Source organism: Gopherus flavomarginatus, chromosome 1, assembly GCF_025201925.1.
Source record: "Gopherus flavomarginatus isolate rGopFla2 chromosome 1, rGopFla2.mat.asm, whole genome shotgun sequence".
Classification (NCBI taxonomy): domain Eukaryota; kingdom Metazoa; phylum Chordata; order Testudines; family Testudinidae; genus Gopherus; species Gopherus flavomarginatus.
In genome coordinates this window covers 323,941,901-323,967,500 of record NC_066617.1, presented here as the reverse complement: position 1 = coordinate 323,967,500, position 25,600 = coordinate 323,941,901, and the positions used below count along the sequence as shown (strand labels likewise).

At 42.2% G+C, this 25,600-nt stretch overlaps 1 protein-coding gene across 1 annotated transcript; it reads right to left on the bottom strand.

The window, feature by feature from the left end:
- Positions 1-851: 851 nt before the first annotated feature.
- N4BP2L1 (NEDD4 binding protein 2 like 1) lies at positions 852-24,801 on the bottom strand. The gene is made up of 5 exons (XM_050937332.1): positions 24,649-24,801; positions 9,205-9,332; positions 6,257-6,345; positions 5,139-5,215; positions 852-2,114 (listed from the first exon to the last, which is right to left on the bottom strand). Exons 1-5 carry the CDS (start codon positions 24,786-24,788, stop codon positions 1,862-1,864), a joined length of 687 nt encoding a protein of 228 aa, XP_050793289.1. The 5' UTR covers positions 24,789-24,801; the 3' UTR covers positions 852-1,861.
- Between the last annotated feature and the right edge of the window lie 799 nt (positions 24,802-25,600).

Sequence of the window (25,600 nt, the reverse complement as noted above, 5' to 3'; positions counted from 1 at the left end):
ACAAAGGATGTCATGTTCCTCATGGATACTGTGTGATACACAATGTCAAATGCTGGATAACTCCATAACTAGTGCAGTGTACTTGAACTGTCCATCCTGGAGTGATAAGGAACGAAAAGATTTCATATTGTCTAATATGACAAGGCTAACCATGAGGCCCAAGGCAAACTGCTCAGGTTCAAATTTGTATGCCTAAAATGTTGTTTCTAAATCCATATTTAGGTGTCAACTTTAGACACCCAAATTTAAAAGTATGGCCCTGCAGCCTAACTTTCAGAGGCAAGTTTCCACATTCCCCATTTAATTATTAGTTTTATATTACAGTAGGGTCTATGGGCCCCAATCAAGGATCAGGGCCCATTGTGCTAAGAGCTGTACAATATTAACTAGGTCAGCGGTTCTCAAACGGGGGTCTGCAGATGGGGCAGGGGTGAGGCATTGGGGGAAAGGATGGAGTAGGAGCGTGGCCTAGGGCTGAGCAGTGGTTGAGCTTCTCGGGGGAAAATTAGAAGCTGTTTTGGGGGTCTGTGAAAAATTTTAAATCAAAATGAGGATCCTCGGGTTGCTAAAGTTTGAGAACCGCTGGACTAGATGCAACAGGGATGAAGCAGACAAAAATGGAACTAGAAGAGGACAAGACAATAATATTAGCTGCTCTGAAAATCAAGCCGTGCATCTTCAAACTATCTAGGTGTCATATTATTTAATGTCAACATACCTTGAATTGTCTTAGTGTGATAAAATGTCTTTTAAAAACCAACACGTTGTGCAAAGGAATAATTACAAACATTTTTGGTCGTTTCTCAAGGTAAGGTTGCAAGACAATTGACTCAGTTGTCTTTAGTAACTTGTTCTATTCTCTGGTGGTTTTATGATGTCCCCAATATGGAAGTATAGCATTTAGGTCTTTGTTATTTCTTTCTGTTATTATTTTATTTTAAATTTTTATATGATGCCATTAATTTACATTGCACTTCAAAATATGTTCCCTATCCTAAAGAGCTTACAGTATAAGACAAATACAGAACAACAGTTCAAGAAAAGGGCAGAAAGGGGGTGATTATTAATGAAGGGAAGAGGGATTGCTGAAAAAGGCATTTGAATGAGGAAAGAAGTGGTGGTTGGCAGATGAGGATAGAGAGAGTAGATGTAGAAGGGCAGCAAGAGAGACTGCGTGAAATAGTTTGGGGAAGGTGGGGAGCAAAGTGAAAGGACTGAGAAGAGCATGAGTAATAAGAGCAGTGATGCAGATAGAAAGAAGGTTATGTAGAGTCTTGTAAGGTGAATTTCCTGTAAGAAGACAGGAAGCCAATGGAAGAATTGAAAGTTTACATTGGTCAAACTGAGGTGGGAAGAGGTGAGAAGCACTCAGGCCAGGCAGGAGAAAGTAGAGAAGCTAAAAAAGACTACAACATGGACAAGTATCTTGGCAACAGAGACCATGAAGAAAGGGTGGATTTTGGAATGATTAGGGAGAAAGAAGTGATTGGCATTAGTGAGAGACTGTATATGAGGGGAGAAGGAGAGAGAATGTGCCTGGAAGACAGGAAGAAATTATTACACTGCACCAGAAATATTCATGATCGTTTACAGGCAAGAGACAAACCACATTTATAAATTTATAATTGAAGGTTAAGACATGACTGAACAAGGAAAATTGGCCAACACTGGGTGTACTGGGACAGAGATGGTGTGTACAGTTTATATTGTTTCAGTGATCTCAGATTGTGTAATTGACAAAACAACATTACAGTAATATTTTAAGACTTGTAAATTAACAGAAATAACTCTTGATTTAGGTTTAGTAGAAAAATACAAAAATTGAGAGTAAAAAGTTAATTTTTTTTAGTCTTATGAAATACTAAAATACATTCTGGAATCTGCCTCTATTAAATGATCTTTCATTTGTGTAGCGGCTGTGCGTTCTTCTGTTTGGGAATGTTGGACACATACTGGAATAAGCTACAGTGTTGTGAGCAGCATTGGGTCCACTGGAATTTCTGCCATCTCTGCTTGGTGTTTCAGAGTGAAGCACGATATGAAATGTAATGTCATGCTCATACTGGTCTTTCATGCGCTGTATTTTTTCTCTCGGGACACCATGACTGTTTCTTCTATAGAATTAAAATTAACAGAAAAGTGTAAGTATTTAGCTCTCTACATGTATCAGATGGAGTTTCTTACATTTGCAAAGTCTCCTGCTGTGTTTAGTAATGCACTAATTCTTTTCCCTCTGGGTCAGGCTTTAACATTTTTGCTATATCTCAGCTAACCTAATTTTCAAAGCTATTTTTGGCCACTTCACTGCAAAATGTAACCCAAATATTTTTATGGGCAGCCAGGATGTAATTTTAGGTGAATCCTTTGGAACAAGGGCAAGTCCACTGAACCTGCTGCAAAGAACATGGGCGATATCTTTTATTATTTTTATGAACCTTATATGTAGCTCTATTTGATTACTAATGATGTCAGAGACATGGGTGTAGAAAGTCAACTGAGTCTTGGGAGAGTTCGCATCTTCAGAAAGACAGACAATGACATTAGATGCCCACTCATTGATAACCAAACAACAGGTATCAAGATCTGTTGTTGTTCAAGTCCAAGTAGAGCACAGCACCCTCCGCCTAGGGCAGACTCAGGGTCCTACCAGTACAATGGAGACTACCAAAGACTTGATTCAGGCCTCTGATCTGCTATAACAAACACTGAGGACCGGAGAATGGAAAACCTCCAAGGGAAGAACCACGAGACAAAGGTACTAGAATCTGCTGTCAAAAAGGGATACTCTCTAGCAAAGGGAGTCCAGAGCAAAACCAAAAAGGAAGACTTGACAGGAGGAGAGGGGGTGCAAAAGGACCCTGGATTTTCTGAAGAATATTAAGACCCAAATGGCTTTCAGAGTGGTGAGGAAACTGAGGCAGGGTCTTGCATGTGGTGGTTTTTCTATACATCTGTATATCTCTTATGCTTTGTCTGAGTTTGCAAAGTGTGGGTGTCCCTTGCTTTAACTGTCATGTAGCCCTCAAAGAGCTAAGTGGTAAACCATGTTGGTAGAACCCTAGAGAGTGTGCATGAGCTACTGAGTTAGGCTTGGGAGGTCTGCACTGGTCTTGGGTCTTAGGGGCAACTAGGCTGAAGGGCCCCACATCTCAAGACAGGGTACCAGCATTGGAATCTGTACCCCAGGAGTGTACTTGAAAGCTAGTCTTAGACCGTCTCTGGACACTTCTCAGGCTCAGTAGATTTGGAAATATGTGAGATCCAATGTTTGGATCTAACACAGCAGTCTAGTGACCATTCACAAAGAGATGGTAGTTAGACAGGGCCATAACACCTGCCATCGAAGGTAACCCATTGTATCTTGAGACCCCACCTCTTAGTATCAGGGTAAGAGATGGGGAAGCATTTCAAAATCAGGACACTTTTTCAGTGTGTACTGACTGAATAGTTCATTGATATTCACTCTCAGTCTTTACCTGAATCACTTTCCAATGTGTTGCCTAAAATTGCATGTTTGAAAGATTTGGTTTAGATATCCACTTGCCTGACATCTGGATGAAACTTTGACATTCACAGCACTGATTAATAGAATAAAATATAAATCCTTAGGTAGCTGGCCCTAAAATTAATACTATGGTCAGATGTTGACTGCATGTGTGTTCATTCTGTGTGCTGTTCCAGCTTTGCAGAGATAGCAGACTTCAATTAAACTGCCCAATAAAGCCACAGACTTGGTTTTTAGCAAAGGCACCTGGCCAGGTTTATTGTTGATAAAAGATGGTAATAGCACCTGGCAGACTCTACGAGGGTATTAAGACGTATTAATGGATGCAGCTGTCAGTGGGACTTTCCACTGCCCCCTAGGCTCGTCAAAGACATTCCTTCTGAGATACATCTTTATACACGAATACAAACAAGTTAAGTATTGCTCCTGATGTATTAGGATGCCACCCATTGTCTTGTACATGTTGGTTTGATTAAAACATTTTTATTGATTATGCTGATATCCTGACCTTATCTTTAGTATGGGTCAGTGTGTTCCTGTTATCTTTGGGGAATGTGCTGGTATCAAGGTGTACTGGTACCACCCTCTGGAATGTGCTTGTGTGCCCAGCACCTCTTGGGAATATGTGTTTCTGCAATATCAGCCCTGTGCTTGCCAAATTTTGTGAGCAGGGCCTGCCTCTTGCTCACAACCTGACTTTGCCTCATATCAGCAAAATTTTAACCTCTACTTTAGTTTAGGCCTCAGGCCTCTGATACAAGGCCTTATGTTTCAGGTCCTCTTCTTACTACAAATACATAATAATAATCCTTAAAACCTACTTCTGCTGTGATGCTTATAAATTGCTAACCATCCAAGACTTTTATTGTGCTGCTAAACTGTTCATTTTATTACCTCATCCCCATTCCCAAACCACTTATCGCTTTTGCCCACATTTCCATCCTGACACCTAGACTGTGAGCTTTCTGGGTAGGGGCCATCATCTTTCATATTTGTGCAGTACAAAATGGGGAAACTCACTGATCTTTGACGGGTTCACACCCAGTTCCATAACATTAATAAAGAATCATCAGCTAAAAGCAACATGAATAAGGCAAACAATGCCATATTTTTGAGCCCAACAATATTTTGTCCCTTTTATAGATGTCAGTCAAGATCTAAAGAAGGATCCTCAGAGACTGATTTAGTGCATATTATTAATGTAGCATCCACTCCTCCCCAAACTATATTAAAGAAATATTATGGTTATATATTAAGTGCATAAGTCACAAAATGTTGGTATTATATTTATTTGTATTATCGTAGCACCTAGGTGCCCAAGACATGGACCTGGGTCCTATTGTGCTAGGTGCAGAACAAAAACATGACCCCTGCCCCTAAGGATCTTAAAATCTAAGGAGCAGCTTCCTGTTGATTCATACCCTTCAGCATGACTAGAGTTGTTGGATGTTAATTTTGTCCACACTGAGAGCTAAGTAACAAAACTATTCCTCATCCGTCTTCCACTAGTCATTTACTAGACTATTTCTAGTCAATCGTCAAGGAGGAAGGAGCATCTTACAGTCTTTCTCTTCTAGCACAAATGTGATAGTAATTGAGATGCAAGCTGATGAATTAAGGAAAAAAGATGTACCTTGCTAACTCGCGAACATTGAATTTCCAGTGTGTGTCAGGTTCTTGGAATATAACTTCATAGTTATTCTCACGTGCCTGATTTGAAAAAGTGCACAAATTTTAAAGCAGTTACCATCTAGATCTTTTACATCTCTTGAAGATTTATGCTAGCACTTAACATTCACGATGAGCCTAGTCACCTACCCGAGGAATTCTCAAACTTAGAGGGTGGACCATTGTTCCCATTCCGAATCACACAGATCATCATCTTTCCCATTCACAATTACGTAACATGTCTATGGCAACTACAGCAATTGCTTAGATAGAAAAGTGAGATTAGAAAAAAAGTATTTAAAATATTTTTATCTTTCCTAAAAGAAACCAATTTAGTAGCTGGAAAGGAGAGGGAGAGCTGGCACCACGTGACCAGCCACAAGATTGTCCTTTTTGGGAACCTCTGAACTAGATTGTTATTACTATGCATTTATCCACAAGTGGTCACGACCTTGATTTTTCATTGGAAAAATTACACACAAGCACTAGTTTGATAGTAGCTGAGAGGTCACAGCCACTGCCATTATTTCCTGCATCTTGGAGGTCTCAGCCTTTTAAACTCTGACAAGATCGCAATCTAAGGTAGATGTACTCAAGCATAACTGAATCATTAGCACTAACTGACCTCACTGTCATACTAGGAAGACTGCAAATAAAGCTCCATCTCTGCCAACCATTAAAGGCTGATACAAATGCAGCCTCTAGACTCTTTGTATGATCTCCACACAGCAAGCTGTAAACTAAGGCCATAAATCAGGACTTTGTGTTTGTCAGATAAACAATATGGAAACTGTTAAATCTAAGACTACTTTTGGGGGAAGGGAAATTACAGGTTGATCTCAGTAATTATCGGGTATTATTTTCACGTGATTTTTGCTCTTACTTAACTAAAGGGATTATTAGCATGTACACAGGCAAAACTCTTCACCATTTCTGCAAGGACTCAACTATTGATAAATATAACTGAAGATCAAAAGAAAAATTGAAATACTTTTTTTAAATATTTTCTTTTTTTCAATCAGTCCACCTCTTAAATTTCATAGCTAAGCCTTTAGAATGATAGTCAATCAAAGTTTTCCCTACCATAATCACATAGGGCTTCATTTCCCAAGCGTGGATGTTGGTATTATCAATAATAACCGGGGATTTCCCATTCTTCATTGCTTTATGTGCTGTAACATAACATTTAAAAAGCTCAAAAAGACCAGACAACCGATGGATCCAGAATGAAAACATTCTCTGAGAGGTACTCAAAATTTATTGGACCATGATCCCCTTCTGACAACAAAAATTACTACACAGCCCCAGGAGGAGGTGACCAAAACCTGAGCCTTGCTGCCCAGGGTGCGGGGGAGGAGGGGGGATATAGCCAAAGCCCAAGGGCTTCAGACTCAGGCAGGGGGCTTGTAACCTGAGCCCTGCTGCCCAGGACTGAAGCCTGAGCCCCTCCACCCAGGGCTGAAGCCCTCTGGCTTTGGCTTCAGCAAGTCTAATGCAGGACCTGGTGACCCCATTAAAATGGGGTCATTACCCACTTTGGGGTCCTAACCCACACTTTGAGAACTGTTGCTCTATTTGTGCAGCCCCCAGCAAAGTGGGATCCCATTCCTGACTTGGATTTTGAGGGCCCATCATCATAGGTGATCAATGTCTCCCATGCAGGCATAGGTGCTATGGGGCTGGAGCACCCATGGCGAAAAATTAGCAGGTGCTCCCCTCCTACTGGCAGCCAAGCTCCCCCCACCCCCTCCTCCCCTGAGTGGGCCGTGTCCCCGCTCTTCTCCCTCCCATCACTTCCCGCCCACCACCTAACAGCTGTTTGGTGGTGCTTAGGACTTTCCAGGAAGGAGTAGGGATGCAGTGCCTTCGGGGGGGATGTAGTAAAGAGGCGGGGCAGGGACTTGGGGAAAGGGGGTGGAATTGGGGCGGGGTGAGAGTGGTGCAGGGGTGGGGGGGCTTGAGCACTCATGGGGCAGAGGGGAAGTCAGCGCCTGTGCCCATCATAATGAAAATAAATAGTAATGGACTGTAATCAGCTAATGCTTTAAAAGCTGATAGAAGATGTTAAGTAGCCAATGGATGTGCTGAGCAGTAAACCTTGAATTAAAAATAATATATTCTAAATATTTATATTTAGTTTTAGAACATACTTGGATTTACATAAGAAGTAGCAATGTAAATGAAAAGTTTATAAAGGGTGATTGCCAGCAGATATAAATACACTTTGTTACAATATATACTTCTGGCAGAATTTTGCCCCTGCACAGAAAAATGCAAAAGAAATCTACGGGGGAACACGTGCCTCTTCCCCAGCAGCCTAAGCAGCGCATCTGTTCCAGCATGCTTGGAGAAGCCTCAGAGACGCAAATCGCTGCAGGGGGATTGGGCTTGGGTGTGCATGCCTGCATGGGAGACATTGATCACTGTCAGGGCGAGGCTGGACATGCATGCCTTCCAACAAGCGAGAGAGCCTGGCATGGAGGGGTAGGGTTTTTTATTATGCACGAGGAAGGCTCTGTCCCGGAGGCAGAAATGTAGCAGCCTGCCTGCCTAGTAACATTGCTAATGTTTCTATTGTTAGTTAACTGTTCCCATTCTCAGTCAATTCCCCCAGGAGCATAAAACTTGCAAACAATTTTAAGGCTGCTATGTTGCAAGAGTGATGTAAAGCCTTATAAATGACAGTAAGGAATCAGCTTGGAAGATCTTTGTGCTTTTACACTTTTTTCCTGTGTCAAAGTGGCACAATGGAGTTAGATTACAGCTCAGGATTTTATTACTTATCCATTTAAAAAAAAAAGATTTTGAGGGCAAATAAAACAATTACCAAGAAGTCAATAAAATGTCAGGACAGTCAGAAACAAGCACTTCCCAAAGTACCCAGCCAGGTCCAGGACAATGATTAACAAAACTGTATGACTTTCATGTGTAAGTCTGAGCAATTTAAAATGACATTTTACTTTTTCCCTCCTGTTTGGCGTAATGTAATTTAAATGAAAATCCAGGATTATAACTGGAATGCAGGATATTAGTTACAAGTATTTGTAAAAGCAGCAAAGAGTCCTGTGGCACCTTATAGGCTAACAGACGTTTTGGAGCATGAGCTTTCGTGGGTGAATACCCACTTCGTTGGATGCATCCGACGAAGTGGGTATTCACCCATGAAAGCTCATGCTCCAAAACGTCTGTTAGTCTATAAGGTGCCACAGGACACTCTGCTGCTTTTACAGATCCAGATTAACATGGCTACCCCTCTGATACAAGTATTTGTAACTTAACTTTCATGTGCTTAGGAAATGCTGAATAGTTATTGTGACTTTTTTCTGTATTGTAGTTTAAATAAATTATCAAAACAATTGAAACTGGTGTGATTATATTGCATTATTTTGACAAATAAAATATGCAGAATTTTTAACTGGTTCCGAATTTTTAATTTTTTGGCACAGAAGCCTTCCAGGAGTAAATATAATGTTGTAATATTGATATACACAAGTTCACACTCATCAATCTTTTTAAAAGACTGTCACAATTTTCTTCCTAAAATGTTACTGTTATTCAGCTCCCAAACCTAGTAAAAATCTTTCTAATAAACTCTGTAAACCACCTCTTTGACACAACAAATACTTAGTATAAAAGCTACAAATCAGTCGTAGATGGTTAAGCTGCTATATTCTGAACAAGGGCAGCTGGTGTTTGTACACCACATGTCAATATCTAAATTTCACAACATCTGCACTTCTATAGTGAGTGTGTACTGCTTAAAAAAGTTTTTTTAAAACAAAATTAGCCATGAGTTTATCGAAGTTTGTTAATGTAATATTGAATTTATTTCTTTAACATCCTAGAGAACAAAGTTGGAGACTGTAAATCATATGGTTTTTGACAAGCCATGAACTTCAGCCTAGGGTTTCACTATAATGCAAGGATAGTAAGCTGAAATGCTATGGGTTTGAAGGCTGTGTAAGTACCTAGAAAGACTGATGTGAGCGAATCTATTAAGACTGAAGAAACTGGGAAATGGTTTCAATCACCTCTCTTTTGGTTCCATAAGTGTGCTGCTTCTAGACAATCATGTCTGAACACATAGGTGCCATCTTCTGTGAAGAAAAAGTCATCAGTGCTAAGAATCACAGCACCTGGAAATTCACGTTTCAGTTGTCTGAAAAATGGTGAGAGAAGAATTAGTGCACACAAATCTATTCCTTTACTGTATAACTTCCAAATAAAAATTTGCATGACTGACTGTGAATTGCATAATGCTTTCATTCTGCAGATGCCAATTCAAAGAAAATTAAAAATTATTTCCTCAATCTCTTGGAAGATAGGCAGAAAGGAATGGTGTTGAAGGGAATGTTTTTGATCCCTTCCTTTAATCTATAAGAGAGATCAACAATGAGTGTCCAACATGTGAGTCTAAGCCATAAATCATGTTGACAAATCCTGTTGTCTTTCTGAGTTGGCTGAAGGAGGCATGCCTGAAAATTTCCAAAAAGCTATCAATAACCTCAAGCTAATCTTTTTGGAGGAAACTGAGAGAATCTGATCATGTGAGTTTTTCCTTTAAAGAAGGAAAAACTCTCTGTACATAAAAAACCATCAGTTTTTCAGAGACTGTTGGGAAAAACAGGTGGAGTGGATAAGGGGTGTGGTTCGAGGCCAAGTAAGGAAGATGTGATTTTCAGCTCTGTTCTACCACTTTTCATATTTTTTTCTTCTATCTTACCTCTTCATTTTTTGCTTTTTTAGCTACATAGCACACACATCTGCATTGTCATATTTGCAAATAAATGTTAGCATGAGTAATCAAGATTTTCCTGCTCTTTTAATGTAATACAGAGAGTTTTATCACAATAATTTTTGTCTACCTTTGACTTTTTGTTGATTTATTTAGGCTTGTTAGCTGTATGTGTAATTCATACTTATCCCTTTTCCTCTAAAGTTTGTAACTTTTATTTCATTTTATAATTTTGAACATTTTTTCTAAGTGAATATGTTTAAATTTACTGATGCTAAAGTCCCTTAACATAAAATAGGTCCACTATGGGCAGAGGCACACTGCAAATTCTTTCCTATATGCTTCATGGTTAATGCGTCTGTGGGAGTGACCGATAGTTCAGTTTCCATGACTCTTCAGTCTGGAGATTACCAGTGAGAATTTAGACAGTGAGTTGTTTGTAGTATGGACACTTATATTTTCTTCTAGATAGGACAAGTCCAACCTTTCAAATATCCCATTAATCAGCAGTGGGAAGTAAGGCTGTTCCTTTCCTATTGATGCATATTTAAAGCACAGACCTAACCATACTTTCCATCTGTTACAAACCCCAATGGTTGGAGAATAACATAAAACACAATGAAAAATTACTATTGTTTTCCCATTAACGTGCTTGGACACAGAGTCCTTTGTTTCCATTACAAGATTGTCCACTCCTGATTTAAAAGCTATATGAGGGGGCCTTCCTGTGTGGAAATATGCAAAGAATCCAATATGGAAATTTCCTCTAAGCATCCATCAGGGGCATGGGGTTTGCCCACCCACAGAAGAGGATACTGGGCCTTCCCAAAAACCTGATGGATCCCAGGGAGGCTTGGGACATCTATACAGAGGCCCTGTACCACCATACAGGTTCTGGCTCCAAGTGACCCCTCCCCAACTCTCCATCTACCTGATTCTCTAGGAACGCTCCTGCTCAGGGATGGTTCCAATAAGGCAGCTAAGCCTCGGCCGCCCTTCTAAATGGAAGGGGTCAATAGTCTATCTGCTATGCTTAGACCATTGAAGAACTGCTATAAGCAATGCTTAAAGTGTGCCTGGTCAAAAGGGGGAACTGACCCCACAAATAACATTTCTACAACTCCAGCTGGATTGTTGAGGGGTGCACTTCTGGTCAGTTTGGGGGACACTCCCTTCTGATTGGCTGCTTTTCCCACTGCCCTTCCCTCCTGAGTGTCCGCAGCCAATCAAGGCTGTTGCAGGAAGCAGGCTGCGTGCCCGCTCCTCAGCTCTAATCATCTCACAAGAGGGGAGGAGGGAGCTAAATAGCCCACCAGCTTAGTGCAGCTATGCTCCTTTCCTCTTCCCCACCTTTCTGTGACCAACTGGCCAGTTCCTCTGCTGCTCCCCCCTCCCCACCTCTCTTCAACACCCCTCCTGGGAAAAGGGCAAAAGGGAGCTTGCTGCAGCCTCCCAGGCCTGGGAAAGTGGGAGGTGATGATCAACTGGAACTGTAGGAAGACCTGAGGGGTGGGGTAGGAAGACAGATGTGGGGGCAGAGCTGATGGAGGCTCAGGCAGATGTGATAGCAAGTTCATTTCTGTAGCTTCTCCCCCCCCCCCGCTTTTTTTCGGACCATTTTAAGAACTGAGACTGAACAACAGGCGTTGTTAGTGGCGGGCAAAACATAACTGCCATTAATCAGTAACAACAGATACATGAATACGTTGTTCAATGTCATATTTTTTGCCATGATTTTTTTTCTACTCATACATATGATTGTTATTTGAATTAGAATGAATTTCAAATTGGCCAGTTACAACCTTAAAACAGCCAGCCCCTCTAAATGAGGGCCGCGCCAGCATTTGTTTTTCTTTTGGTTCAGTTCATGTGTGCAGCTCCATGGGTAAGGGAAGCATCAACAGCTCTGACTATGCGGCATCCCAAGATCAAATTACGTGGTGGTTATATTACACGGTTGGTGTATTGACGCTTGTGGTGAGATAGTGTCACTTTGTACAGTCAGCTACAGGGCACGTCTAGAAAATTGTCTTCTGGATTAGCCAGGCAGACATTCACTTCATTTATTTTTATCCTCTTGCCTCTTTTGTGCTCCATATATGCCTTTGTCTTTTTCTTTTTTTGGCCACGGATCTCTCCCTCCTCTCACATTTGAAGCTCACACACTTACCCATTATCCTTTTGTTTGATGTTGCCCTCACTTTTATTTTTTTTTAACCAATGGTCTAATGTCTTCTGCACTAAACTTTTTATTTTGCCAACCCTTTTTCAGAGACAATTTAAAGTCCTGCTACCATTTTTAACCTCTCTGCTTTGACTGTTGAGCCCCATTTTTTTTCTCCTCTTGATTTTCCTGAGCATTGCTGCTTGGTGTGTTTTCATCATGTTCCTGCTCTACTTCTTTTTTTCTCACATTTATTTTCCACTCAGCTCTCTCTCACCTCCAACTAGGTAATTATTATTATTGAAAACTTTGTAATTGCAACCTCATTGTTAAGTATTTTAAGGTACTGTGTCTTTGTGGGGCTACAAATGAAACACTGGCTATATGCAGTCTTGAAAAGGACATTACATTTCTTTACTGAATAATTTCACTGTAGATTGTTCATCTTCTAAAGCAATATTTTCCAGTGGTGGTAGGGGGTGCGAGCAGGGATCAGGCAAGTTAGGAGCTACAGGGCAGAACAGAAGAAAACGTGGGTGGGAAAGTTGCAGGTGAAATCTCCCACCTTCCTCCTATGTTGCTGTGTCTGCAGATAAAATGTCAGGTGGTGCACTGAAAGCCACCCACCTTCCCTCCCTGTACCCACTGTGGCCTCCCACATAGCAAACAGGGGGAGCAGCTCTTATATAGAAGACTTCAGGTTCAGGCCGCTGCCCCCCAGCCCAAGTTCTTGTCTCCTTTCCTTTGGCACTCAAGTCAGCCTTGGATGCCATCAGTGGATATCATGCACCCCAGACATCATGGAGTCTTCTGGTGAATGGGGATGAGAAACGGTCAGAACTACCACAGAAAGAGTGGAAGAGAGGAGTAGAGCCAGGTAATAGAGCAAGAAAAAAGAAAGAACAAAGGGAAAAAGTCAATAAGGAGAAGAGACAGAAAAGCAGACTGACAGGAGAGAGAAAAAAGATAGATGGCAGCACAGTGACAGAATATGGTTTGTGAAGAGCAGGGGCACCCATCCCCCATCCATCTCAAGAGTGCAGGGTGCTCTCAAAGAAGGGTTAAACTACCAGATCCATAATTCTTAAGCTGCAAAACTGTTTCTCAATGTATTATCCAGTTGAGCAATAGCAGGGAAGGAACTGCTTTGGGTTATCTACAAATAAACAGAGGCAGACAGACAAAGATTAATTCTGTCATCTCTGTTTGCTGTCTGTCTGTGTACTTGTTTACCTTAAACTGCCTGCTGTTAGAAGTTCCTCACTTGTAAATTATGTTGTATAGTGCTTTAGACTGTGCAGTTATTCTACATAAATTCATATCAGTAGGGTTCAGCTGTTGAGTTTGCGCCTTTTTTCCATTGTGGCTTTTATCTGCCAGTTAAATGAGTGCTATTTTATGGTAGCTACTGCCACACACAGCTGTGACTCAGTAGTTACTGGCTGATGGCAAGAACTAGCCTCTGTATTATAAAAGTTCCACAGATTGCACCATCCAAAAGCTGTATCTGCAGTGAAGAATTCAGCTGTTTGTAACTGACTATTTGTATTAGAGCCTGCCAATATATCAATCCACACTAACGACCTTGCTCTTGGCCATACTGACATTGTTTCAACCATTTAATTTGCATTGCCTTTGGGTATCTATCCTCCAGTTCCTGGTAGAGCTACTAGAAGCAGGAAGACCCGGAAAGGCCATCAGTCCCCTGTGGGGCAGTAGTAGGAGGCCTATCTTAAGCATCTTCATGCTGTTCACATTGGCACTAAATTGGTTTAGACCTGCTGAAAGCTATTCTAATCTAAATAGTTCTTAAAAATGCAAGAAAACAGGTTAGAGCTTGTGTGAGTTTGAGGTGTAATGCAAGTGTTTTGATGAGTTACACTAGAGGAATGTACCATTCTAACCGGTCTTTTCTATGCTTGCATCTCGTGTTTCTAACTTGCCTTTTCCAGACTGTCCTGTGACTAATACATCCAATACTTCCTATTTCTGCTTTCTATATTACTAAATGTGGTTATTAAAAGCATTCAGGCTTTAAGATCTTTTAGTTTATTTGAGTTCAATGTAACATCTATTTCCTATAAAACCCCAATGCAGGACAAATATCTGCAATTATTTCAGTTCTGAGTAACACTGAGGTTGTGGAGATACTGTCAAAATCTTCCAATATGAGTTCCTAAGGTTTGACAACTAAATGCACATTTAAACACCTAAAGCAGTGGCCTTATTTCCAGGGGTGCTGTTCACCGCTATCTCCCACTGACATTACAGCTAAGGGTGTAGGAGCACAGAGTGTTCAGGATCTGTGAAAATAATGCCACTGATTTAGGTGCCCAATTTAAGACACTCAATTTGAAAATTCTGGCCAAAACATCCCAGTGGGTTAATTTTCAATGAAATGCTTCTGTATTGTATTTGCTGAAGTAATTTCATAGATAAATGTCCAATGATGGCAGTGAGAAAAAGCTATGGTACCTGTGTGTTACCATCTGGAAGTTGGTTTGAGAACAATGATGTTGCATGACTGAATCTCAAGACAAAAATCCTGAATTCTCTCAAGTTGGGTTCATACAAAGTAAATTGAAATAACCTACAGACATTTTGTGAAGGCAGTCTGATGTGGCAGAGCCAAAGTTCATTGTGGCATATGATACAGCCTATATATGACCCTAATGTTAGACAGAGAAAAGAAGAGCAGTTCATGTCTTTCAGAGCTCTAGTGCAAGTTCTGTGCTTGAGACTTCAACTACATATTAAAATCACCTGCAGTAATAAATCATTACTCTTAGTGAAAGGAATTAATTTAATTTTGTCAGAACTCCAACCGCCAATTTCAAATGGGGAAGAAAGGAAGGAAAAATTATAAAATGTTAGTGATATTCCTAAGTTTCTTTCTATTGCCAGTCCAACTGAATATTGAGCTCATAATCACAAAACTCAAATGTAATTATTTTTTCCTCAAATGCCTTTAAAATTAAAACATTCTACTAGAATTCTTTGAGGGGGTTCAGTGGATATAGTGTACTTAGATTTTCAGAAAGCCTTTGACAAGGTCCCTCACCAAAGGCTCTTAAGCAAAGTAAGCTGTCATGGGATAAGAGGGAAGGGTCTCTCATGGACTGGTAAGTGGTTAAAAGATAGGAAACAAAGGGCAGGAATAAATGATCAGTTTTCAGAATGGAGAGAGGAAAATAGTGGTGTCTCCCAGGGGTCTGTACTGGGACCAGTACTTTCAACATATTCATAAATGATCTGGAAAAAGGGGTAAACAGTGAGATGACAACATTTTCAGATGATACAAAAGTACTTAAGCTAGTTACTTTCCAAGAAGACTGCAAAGAGCTACAAGAGGCTATCTCAAAAATCGGTGACTGAGCAAGAAAATGGCAGATAAAATTCAATGTTGATAAATGCAAAGTAATGCACATTGGAAAATATAATCCCAACTATACATATAAAATGACACAGTCTAAATTAGCTGTTACCACTCAAGAAAGAGATCTTGGAGTCATTGTGGATAGGTCTCTGAAAACATCCACTTAATGTGCAGCGGCAGTCAAAAAAGCGAACAGAATGTTGGCAATCTTTAAGAAAGGGATAGAAAATAATACAGAAAATATCGTACTGCCTCTATATAAATCCATGGTATGCCCACATCTTGAATACTGTGTGCAGATATGGTTGCCCCATCTCAAAAAAGAGATATTGGAATTGGAAAAGATTCAGAAAAAGGTAACAAAAATGATTAGGGACATGGAAAGACTTCTGTATGAGGAGAGATTAATAAGACTGGGACTTCTCAGCTTGGAAAAGAGACAACTAAGGGGGGATATGATTGAAGTCTATAAAATCATGACTGGTGTGGAGAAAGTAAGTAAGGAAGCCGGGAACCGGTGACAGGATGCATCACTTGATGATTACCTGTTCTGTTCATTCCCTCTATGGCACCTGGCATTGGCCACTGTTGGAAGACAGGATACTAGGCTAGATGGACCTTTGGTCTGACCCAGTATGGCTGTTCTTATGTATGTGTTTGTGTGTAAACACCAGGGAGAGTGGTAAGAACAGCACATCCCCCTCCCAGCAGGGGTGGGGGTTAAAGCTGCACAGACCCCAGCATTGCTCCTGGTCTGCTGTCTCTGGCTGTCTTGGGCTGGCAGCCCCACCATCTTGCTTAAACGGCTGCCCCACGAGTGGGGACGGGCACAGAAGAAGCAGCCCAGATGTGCCTACTTTTAAAATGCAATACAGGCACAGTATATGCTTTTTTAAAAAAAAATTTTTTTTAATCTCTGCTGCTGCCTAATTGGTTTCACATGGTGTCCAGTTGACTGGTCAGACCGTAACTATGGTGTTCGTATCTTTGAGGCTCTACTGTATTGTCTACAATTTACAAATGGAGAAACTGAGCCATAGAGTTTAAGTGGCTCACCCAAGATCACAGACCAAGTCAACTGCAGAGACAGAAGAATAACCCAAGAATTTTGGCTTTTGGTCCTGTGCTTGCTACTACACTACATTGCAAAAGTCAAACAGCTACATAATCTATGCCTTCCAACCTCTGAAAAGAAGTCATGTTCACATAACTGCTTTTAAACACAGATGTCTAAACAAAATACTCTTGGAACTTTTGCAAACAGTTACTTTTTCATCTTGCTTCAGACCTGATTCTGCCCTTGTTCTGTGCAAAGAACTCCAATTGTTTGGGTGTTTCACTCTCTCAATATTGGCGAACTACAGCCCTTTCTTAGCAAAATAAGCATGAGAACCAAATTAAACCACCACCATCACCCTGTCCCTGAGATCTTGGAGCAAGATCTTGAGTTCTGTCCAGAAGTTACAATCTGCATGAATGTGCCTATATGTCTACTGGAAAGTTTGCATGAAAGTTTAACTCCAACTGCTGCAAAATGAAAAAATATGGTGGTGTATGTGTTTAAAAAGGAACACTTACTTTCTGCCAACGTGTTGTCACCGTGGCAATGAAACCGGTATTTCTGTATGTTGATAAACTTAAACTGACCTTGTGTCTTAACTCTGATGTTGCAAAACACTGTCTTGCCCTCTGTCTCAATCTTAGCCTCCTAATCATGACCTTTACTGTAAAAAAAATAGTTTAGATAGTGTAAACATAGCCCCTTCTTTCTTTGATTGTCAGAGGAAGAGGTGGTTATCTTGAAAGGAATAATATTGTCCCCTCTAAATTGCTACTTCAAAGTTCCTTGAGCAAGAAAACAGATAAGCATCTTTTAGTAACATTAACAATTTGAGAAAATAAGCTGCTTAATCAGGACAAGTTAATTGTTATTCCCTGATGTGTGCCTTATCTCACCCCAGACACAGATCACATATTTTACATGGTGGCTTTGATATTCATCCTCATAGCTATCTAGACTGTATCTGCACGGTGTTTGTAAACTCAAAACTAGCACTACCAGTTTCATCCCATTGGTATTTAGGGCTAACAGCTTCCAATGTATTTGTGCTTCAAAAAGAAAATTATATTACATAATGTACATTACAAATTATGTATCATTAGCACATTGGATATTTTCTGTTTTTAGAAGCATATATGTAAATGCCTATTGACAATAGCATAAGCTTACGTTAATTGAAAGGAGATGTTTACATTTGGCTTTGTAAAGTAACCAAACTGAAACACTGTAAGTAAAAGGTTCTCATGTTTTCAGTAAGCTCTTTTACTGTCTATGTAAAAAGCCTAATCGTCAGAAGTTTTATCTTTTGACCTTTATTATTTAAAGCGCACACAGTACTCCTAAAAATCACCCATGTCAGTCTACCCATATTAAGTACATGTTGATTTTTGACTGAAGTTAAAGTTATATAGTACCGCTATCAACAGTGTCACCATAAATACTATCCTGAACAACAAAATGCCTACATTTTATCAATATCTACACCAGGCATTGAAAATGGGAAATTTTGTGACTAATACAAATTTAGCAGTAGATTTTGAGCAGAACTGTAAAAAGAAAAACCCACATATAAGTTAGATTAGTACACACGAAACCATATAGAGAAAGAAAAGACAGAAAACATGGCTGGTAGCAAGATCAAAGGATGGTTGTAACTGAACCTTATCAGCTCTGTTTATTATTAAACAATGTCATTGGACTTGAAGTACTAAAATGTGATAGGGAACATTTGTCTAACTGTTAATATGAATTCACATGGGTTGGGCCATTTTATTGCCTAACAACATACACTCTATTGTCTTAGTGTGATTATAAAATATATAACTTTTATTTACAATAAATTGTTTAAATATTCTGTATCTTGCTAAACAATAATTTTGTCATTAGAATAGACAGAATAAGACTGCTTTAGGAAAACAGTATTTCCTCTATTTGTAATGAAATTCTTGTCATTCAGATATTTTGGCTATCTGCCAGCACATAAACCATGATATGGTTCTCCTTCCCCTCTCCTGTTCTGCTTGAACTCTAACACCAACTTTCCAATGGGCTTTAACTGCAAGAGGCAATTATTTGCTGCTTAGAAAGATGAATAGGAGGTGTTTCCTGAGACTAAACTATTCTGTATGAGATCCTCACTCCTGCTCCAGCCACTTTAAAAGGGTCAGAGCAGCATAAAGGTGACCGAAAAGCCTGTATTTGGCTGAGGAGGAAGATTTCCCACAGCGCGGGTGCAGTGGAAGAGAGCTGTGAGGCTGTTGGTCGAGGATCCTATGACAAGCCCTGCTGTAGGGGAATGTGTCAGTGGTGGGACGGGAGCACACAGCACTGCAAATTCCAGGCACTGTTGTGGCTTGTAGGGCAGCCTGGGCAGCTTGTTGTAGGGTAGACAGCCCCAGGGTTGTCCAACTTATGCTGGAGACATCTCCACCCTCCAGAATACCACAAGACTGGGAGGGGGCAAAAGTAGCATAAAGTCACCAGATACCCTCCCCACACTTAGAGCTGCGAGTTCTCATCCTCTGTGTATTGGTTTACTCTCTTCCGGCTAGGAACTGTATCTCTACTAGTAATAAGAGTAGTAATAATAATATAGCAATAAAAAAATACAGTATGTAGAGAAAAAAACCTGAAGAGTACAGGCACTGTAGAAAGGAGACGTCCCAGATAATTTCTCTGATAAAAGAACTGCAAACTGTTGTAAGTGTATATAATGCACGAGAACATAGTCCATGATGGCATATGTTGCTTATGGGTTTCCAGGGAGTCCTTGTATATGCCCATGGAAGGTCCACTTTAAAATTTTTTGAAATTTAATATATCAAGGAAAGAAAACCAATACAAAAAGAATACTAACACCTGGTTCTGCTGGATTTTTCAACAGTTATTGATGTCGCTGACACAAGGTATTGTGGGCTCTTGTGGAATGGACAAACAGCTCTCCAGTAGCTTTGTTCCTTCTTGGCGAGATCCCACAAGGTCATGCTGGCCAACTGTGGTCCACACCAAAGGCACTCAGACGTGATCTGCAGGGTTCTGTCGTATCACCCCTCCTTGTCCATTGTTTATATGAAATAACTAGATGAGTTGGAAAGCACTGTAATCATGCTAATTATTATTTTTCAGGTTCACACATCATTCTACATTCTTGGTGTTTTACAATAAGGATAAAATTAAAGTCTCTTTTTGCTCACAGCACTGCATATTAACTCTTCAAGGCTTCCATATAATCATTTCTGATTTAACTATATGCCTGTTCCTGTCCATGAAAACAAGTAGTTAATTTTCAACTTCATTTTGAGTGGGTGTTGAAATGCAAGTAAGCAGCTGGGGAGAGGCCGCCAGGTTCAGGGATAACATTGCTGGGGAAATAATCAGAGCTTTCAGGTATTTTTAATCATATAATTTGAAAGACATTGAATCCTAGAAAGCACACTGAAATAGATATTCCTACCATTCAGATTGGGAAAAGCATCAAAGGTTACCCATATCCAACAACTGGTACAGTTCCAGTTCCAGGATATTTGTTGCCTATTTAATGGCTTAGGGTTCTGATGCATTTAACATTAGTTCCATGCGCCCATTCTGTTCACACCTCACAAAGCAAAGGATCACTGGAACATCTAGAAGGGCATTTAGTATGGTGTACGCTCAAGGATCATTGCATGACTATTGCCCAGAAAACTTTGGTGCATGGACACGGGAGGATACCAGTCTCCTTCCTTATGGGGGTCATAGAGTCAGAGAAATTAAAGTGCCCCACAGCATTGTATATCACTTTCTCTGTCTCGGTAAGGCATAGCTTACTTGAATTAGAGCCAATGTTCTAATCAGTAATTGTCTCATTGTCTTTTGTACCCACCCCAGCTATACCCGTCTGACTCTTGTCTTACATTAAGGCTTTGTCTTCACATAAACTACTGCAGCTGCGCTGTAGTGCTTCAGTGAAGACACTACCTACGCCAATGGGAGGGCTCCTCCTGTCAGTGCAGATAATCCACCTCCCCAATAGGCAGCATCTAGGTCAAGGGGAGAATTCTCACCTCGACCTAGACCTAGCCACACCAAAGGTGAGGTTGGTTTAACTGCGTTGCTTAGGGGTGTGGATTTTTCACACAGCCTGAGTGTTAATTTTCTAATGTAGATCAGTCATTAGATTGCAAGGTCTGTGGGGCAGAAACTGTTTTTCTGTTCTGTCTGTGCAACTCCTGGAACAGTGGGTTTCCCGGTCCATGGCTATGATTCCGAAGCACTATGAGTTAGATTTACAAAGGGATTTAGGTGCCCACCTGTCACTTTAGGTGCTTAAATCCAAAACATAGGTCCTCAAAAGCCGCGCTCAGTGGCCATCTAACTGGAGATGCCTACATTTATGCTAGTGGACATGTACAATGCTGCTTCAGTCCTGAGGCCCAGGGCCTAGCTTATACCGAAGTCCCAGCTAGATTCTCAAACTATCTTCCCCACACCTATCTTGCCCTATTTGAAGATGTTGTCAGAGCACACCTACTAGGTCTGGGTCGGCACAACACACAGGTGATGGTACTACCCTAGTTTATACTCCAATAACCCAGGGGTTATTGTACTCACCAATGATGTGGGAGACCCAGGTTCAAATGCCCACTCTGTCTTATGTGGAGCAGCAACTTGAAGCAAGGTGTCCCATATCCCAAGTGAGTTCCCTAATCATTGGGCCATAGAATCAGTCTTTCTTACCCACTGAAAATTTAAGTATTTTATATAAAGTGGAACAACTTCAACAGGAAAGTGGGAAATAGCTGCCGTAGAGTACCTATTGCCAAGTGATTAGGACACTCACCTAGGAGGGAGACCTGGCTTCAAGTTCCTGTTCTACATCTCACAGAGTGTGGATTTGAACCCTGGTCTCCCACATCTTGAGCAAGTGCTGCACCACCTCCTCCTTACTTTTTTTTTGAGAAAGGACTGACCTGGTTTAGGTGCCTAACTGTTGGAGAGGGTTCAGAGCTGTGTTCCCAAGCAGAGGGTGGTGCCTCTCACTAGACATTTATCTCTGAGGGGCATCCACACCCCTCTCCTCAGCTCTTTCTACTGTCCAGTTTATGTGGCTCCCCATTCAGCCTCCTGGCTTCTGTGAATCCCATTCTTAAGCGTCCTACTCTCCCCCAGACATTGCATAGGGAGCCTGGGTGTCTGAGGGCTGTGGATGCCAGTTAGGCATTGCACTGCTGAATTTAAGTCCCCTTGGTAGCTCTAGGCTTATGGTAACACAAATTTCAAATATAATAAGCAGAGAGAGTAAATGGTTTAATGAGTTCACACAAGAAGTCTGTTGCAGAGCCAGGAAAGAACCCAGAACACATGAGTTCCAGTCTAGTGCCTTAAGCACAGAGTCATCCTTCCTCTGCTATACTTTGTGGATGCAACATATTTACCCGTGCCTTTAGATTAGCCCTTCTTAACACCACCACCAGTTTGGCACTGACTACAGATGCCAAACAATACAGATACAGACAAAGCTGAATATGAAATATACATGGACAGACGAGAAAAAAAAAACAGCTATACAAACTGTTAGCACATGGCAAGCAAGGCTGTAATTCTACCTTGCACTAGCCTGTCACAAGGCCATATGGACCCTGTGGCCAAGCAGTAAAAGTTCCCTAGCACACTCTGATCTGCTCTACCTTGAAACGGGAGTAGATCAAAGTGCATTATGGAAGGTGAAGTGCAGGGCAGCAGGGTCCACATGGCTAGTTAATGCACAGCGGGCTAGTGCAAGGCAGATTTACACATGAGCTTTTTTCTTCTAATAGTTGATATAGATGTCCCCCCATTCTCAACTCCCATTAGAAGGTGATGCTTGATGTACTACAGTAACCTCTAACAGTGTGATGAAGGTTTTTATCAGATTTGCACTTTGGCACAGACCTTTCGGAGGAAAAAAGGATGGTTTTATACTTTAGGCAGTGGCATATATCATGGGAAAGCTGGGTTTATTTCTGACTCTGCCACAGACTTCCTCGGGGATGTGGGACACTCAATCTCCCAATTCCCCATGCATAAAAATGAGACACTTCCCTACCTGATAAGCGTATTGTGAGGCTACAGTAATTGGGTGAGAGCCTCAAGCCCATTCCAGCCCCTTTAGGCTGAAGAAAAGGACCAGAGCAGCATAAAGGGACCTTAAAAGTCCTAGTTCCAGCTGAGGTTTCCTTCAGTACTGCCAAGACAGTAGATAGCAGTGAGCTCTGGTGCAGGAAGCAGGTTGGATGCAGGAAGGATATGTCAAGAGTGAGGCCATAACACTGCAGCCTACAGGGCAACTGGGGGAGGCTGCCATAATTTAGAGGCCCCAGGACTGTGTATGGTATACTGGGGGCCTCTCCAACTCCTTGGTCAAGGGGAAAAAAGTGCCTTAAAGTCCCCTGTGCTACATAAAAGATGCAGCACAGAATCTCGCCCATGGTATATGTAAGGTGCTTGTATACTGTGCTGTCTAAGCCAAGGTTTTTTCTTCAATGAGGACTGTCTGCATGGGAAATTAAGCCAAAGTAATTAACCATATGAATACTGTGGCACCTTATAGACTAACAGACGTTTTGGAGCATGAGCTTTCGTGGGTGAATACCCACTTCCTCAGATGACATGCATCTGAGGAAGTGGGTATTCACCCACGAAAGCTCATGCTCCAAAACGTCTGTTAGTCTATAAGGTGCCACAGGATTCTTTGCTGCTTTTACAGATCCAGACTAACACGGCTACCCTCTGATACTTGACAACCATATGAATGCAACACATTCTTCCATGCTGATGATGCACGTTAAAAAAATAATACATCAATTACATTTGTGACTGTATTCCTTGGGGGAGAATTGTATGTCGCCTGCTCTCTTTTACCCACATTCTGCCATATATTTCATGTTATAGTAGTCTTGGATTATAATCTAAAACATGTTGTTCATTTTAAGCACACTTTCACAGCAGATTTGACAAAACACAAATGTTACCGAAATGTCAGATCCGCCTAGCTGAGAGCCAATGACAGCCAGACAGGGATAAGAAAAGGTTGCTTTATTCTGCAGAAGAAAAGAGAGTTTTGTATCTTGGTACAAAGACTCTACTCCATACAAAAAAACAAGAATCTTTTATACACACTCACACACAGGCTTCGGTCATGTTAGCATTTGATTGGTGGTTAGCAAGCCCTGCACTTCTGCAATCTGCTCAGCAAAAACCGGCTTAGGACCAGCTTCAACTGCCTCAAGACCCATGAGGGAAGACAGTTCAAAAGTTCAGGCTACTGTTTCTGTGACGTGTCCAACTTCCCCTAATGGTTGCCAGCTATTATAAGGCTACTAGCTGTTCAGGGGTTGCTGCTGACTGTCACACACAGATGGTACCTATGTGAGATTTCTAAAAATGGATAAGCTCATTTGAAAGTAAAGTAGTGTTAGTTTGTTTTATCTTTGAGTTAAACTAAAGCAAAGATTTTTGTTTTGTCTAAGCACCAGATTGGAAAAATGACAGTGTAGAGTGCACAGCAGGAGGAAGAAAATTGCAGAGATGAAAAATGGTCTGTGTATGTAAAGTGGCTAGGAAGTGTGGGCGGACACAATACACAAATCCAAAGAATACACTAAAGGAAGAAAAGTCACAGCTTCTACGTGGTCCAATCACTGCTCATTGTACATTGGTTCGGTTCAACTTTATTAACAAAAAGGAAACAGCGACAATCAGTTTCTACATTATCTTTCCTTCTGCAAAGCGGGAGGGAGGGCGGTTTGCCCCCCAGCATGAACCTACTGCTGCCACCTTGTTCACTTTACACCACCCACCACCCAGCAGCGCGCCAGACACGTGCCTGCTGGTCCCGGAGCCTGCTGACAGGAGCCCGGCACTTCCTCCCCCAGCCCCGGATCGTTTCGGAGCCACTTCAGGGCACAGGCCTCGCCCCCGACACTGGCAGGAGCCACCAACTGGTCCCCGCGGCTGGGCCGCTCCCCTCACGGACGCCTCGGCCGGGGAGGGCGCGAGGCGGGCGCTTGGCCCCGCCACCCCCAGGCCAGGCTCCAGCCCGGCGCCTGCCGCGGCAGCCCCGGAGCAGGGCGGGGCGCCCCTTGCCCCAGCGGGGCCACGCCCTCCCGGCGCCCCCAGTTACCTGGCCCGCGTGGTTTTCCCGGAGCCGGGCAGGCCGCGCAGCAGGTAGAGGCGTTTGCTGAAGCGGCGCCTGCGGGGCGGCGCCCGGGCCGCGGGCTGCAGGCTCAGGGCCCCGAAGGCTTGGACCAGGCTCCCCTCCATGGGCGCGGGGCGGGCAGCGGCTCGGCGGGCACTGAGCATGCGCGCTAACAGCCCATGGCCACGTGCTCCGGGGCACGCGGGGCCGCGCTGACGGCGGGGCAGGACCCAGCTCGGGGTGGGGAGAGCGGGGAGGTGGGGGAGGGGTAACCGTTACCCCAGGTGCGCTGAGCCGGCTGCAGTGCCTGCAAAGAAGGCGGGAGGGGAGGGAGGACGGGCAGGTCTCGTAGCGCCGGATTCCCGGGACTGTGCCCGTCAAGGCACCGTGCCGGAGCCCAGTGTCGTTCCCGCCCCAGCTGCTCTGACGCTGTGAGTCGCTAATGGAGCGGCGAGTCTGTGACGTTTCCCGCCCCCACCTGTTCCAACGGCCAGTGCTTGATCGAGCAGCGTGCAAAGTCTCACAGCAGGTGACAAGTTCGCCTTGTGGGCGGGCCTGCTCGCCTGAACTGGGCGGCCCTTCCCTGGCCAGCCACTTACCTGGATTTTTTTCTACACCCCTTTGTTTTGGGGGCTCATATGATGTCAGGGTGGCTGACTTCCTGGGTTGATGGCAAAACTCTGGGTTCCTTTAATCCACCAAAGGGAATTCCACCTTTGTCAACTGTTATTTTAACTCTATCCTGCACCCTTGTCCTTTTTCATGTCCCCACTTGTGTGTAGAACATGGTTCACTACAGGCCACATTTTAAAAAGGCAAAAGCATCCAGTAGCTTTTGAAAAGCCCACTAGTTGCCTAAGTACGTTGAAAAATGTGGCCCTAAGGAGCACTATACTCTTATGTATTAAATCCCTCTCAAACATGAATATCTACAAAA

What these genes read in the sequence shown, in the direction of transcription:
- N4BP2L1 (XM_050937332.1), bottom strand. Translation starts at nt 24,788, where the DNA reads ATGGAGGGGAGCCTGGTCCAAGCCTTCGGGGCCCTGAGCCTGCAGCCC. An exon ending in TGAAGCCCTATGTGATTATG is followed by an intron (nt 5,216 to 6,256) that starts GTAGGGAAAACT and finishes TTTTCAAATCAG; the next exon opens with GCACGTGAGAATAACTATGA. An exon ending in AATGTTCGCGAGTTAGCAAG is followed by an intron (nt 2,115 to 5,138) that starts GTACATCTTTTT and finishes TTAATTCTATAG; the next exon opens with AAGAAACAGTCATGGTGTCC.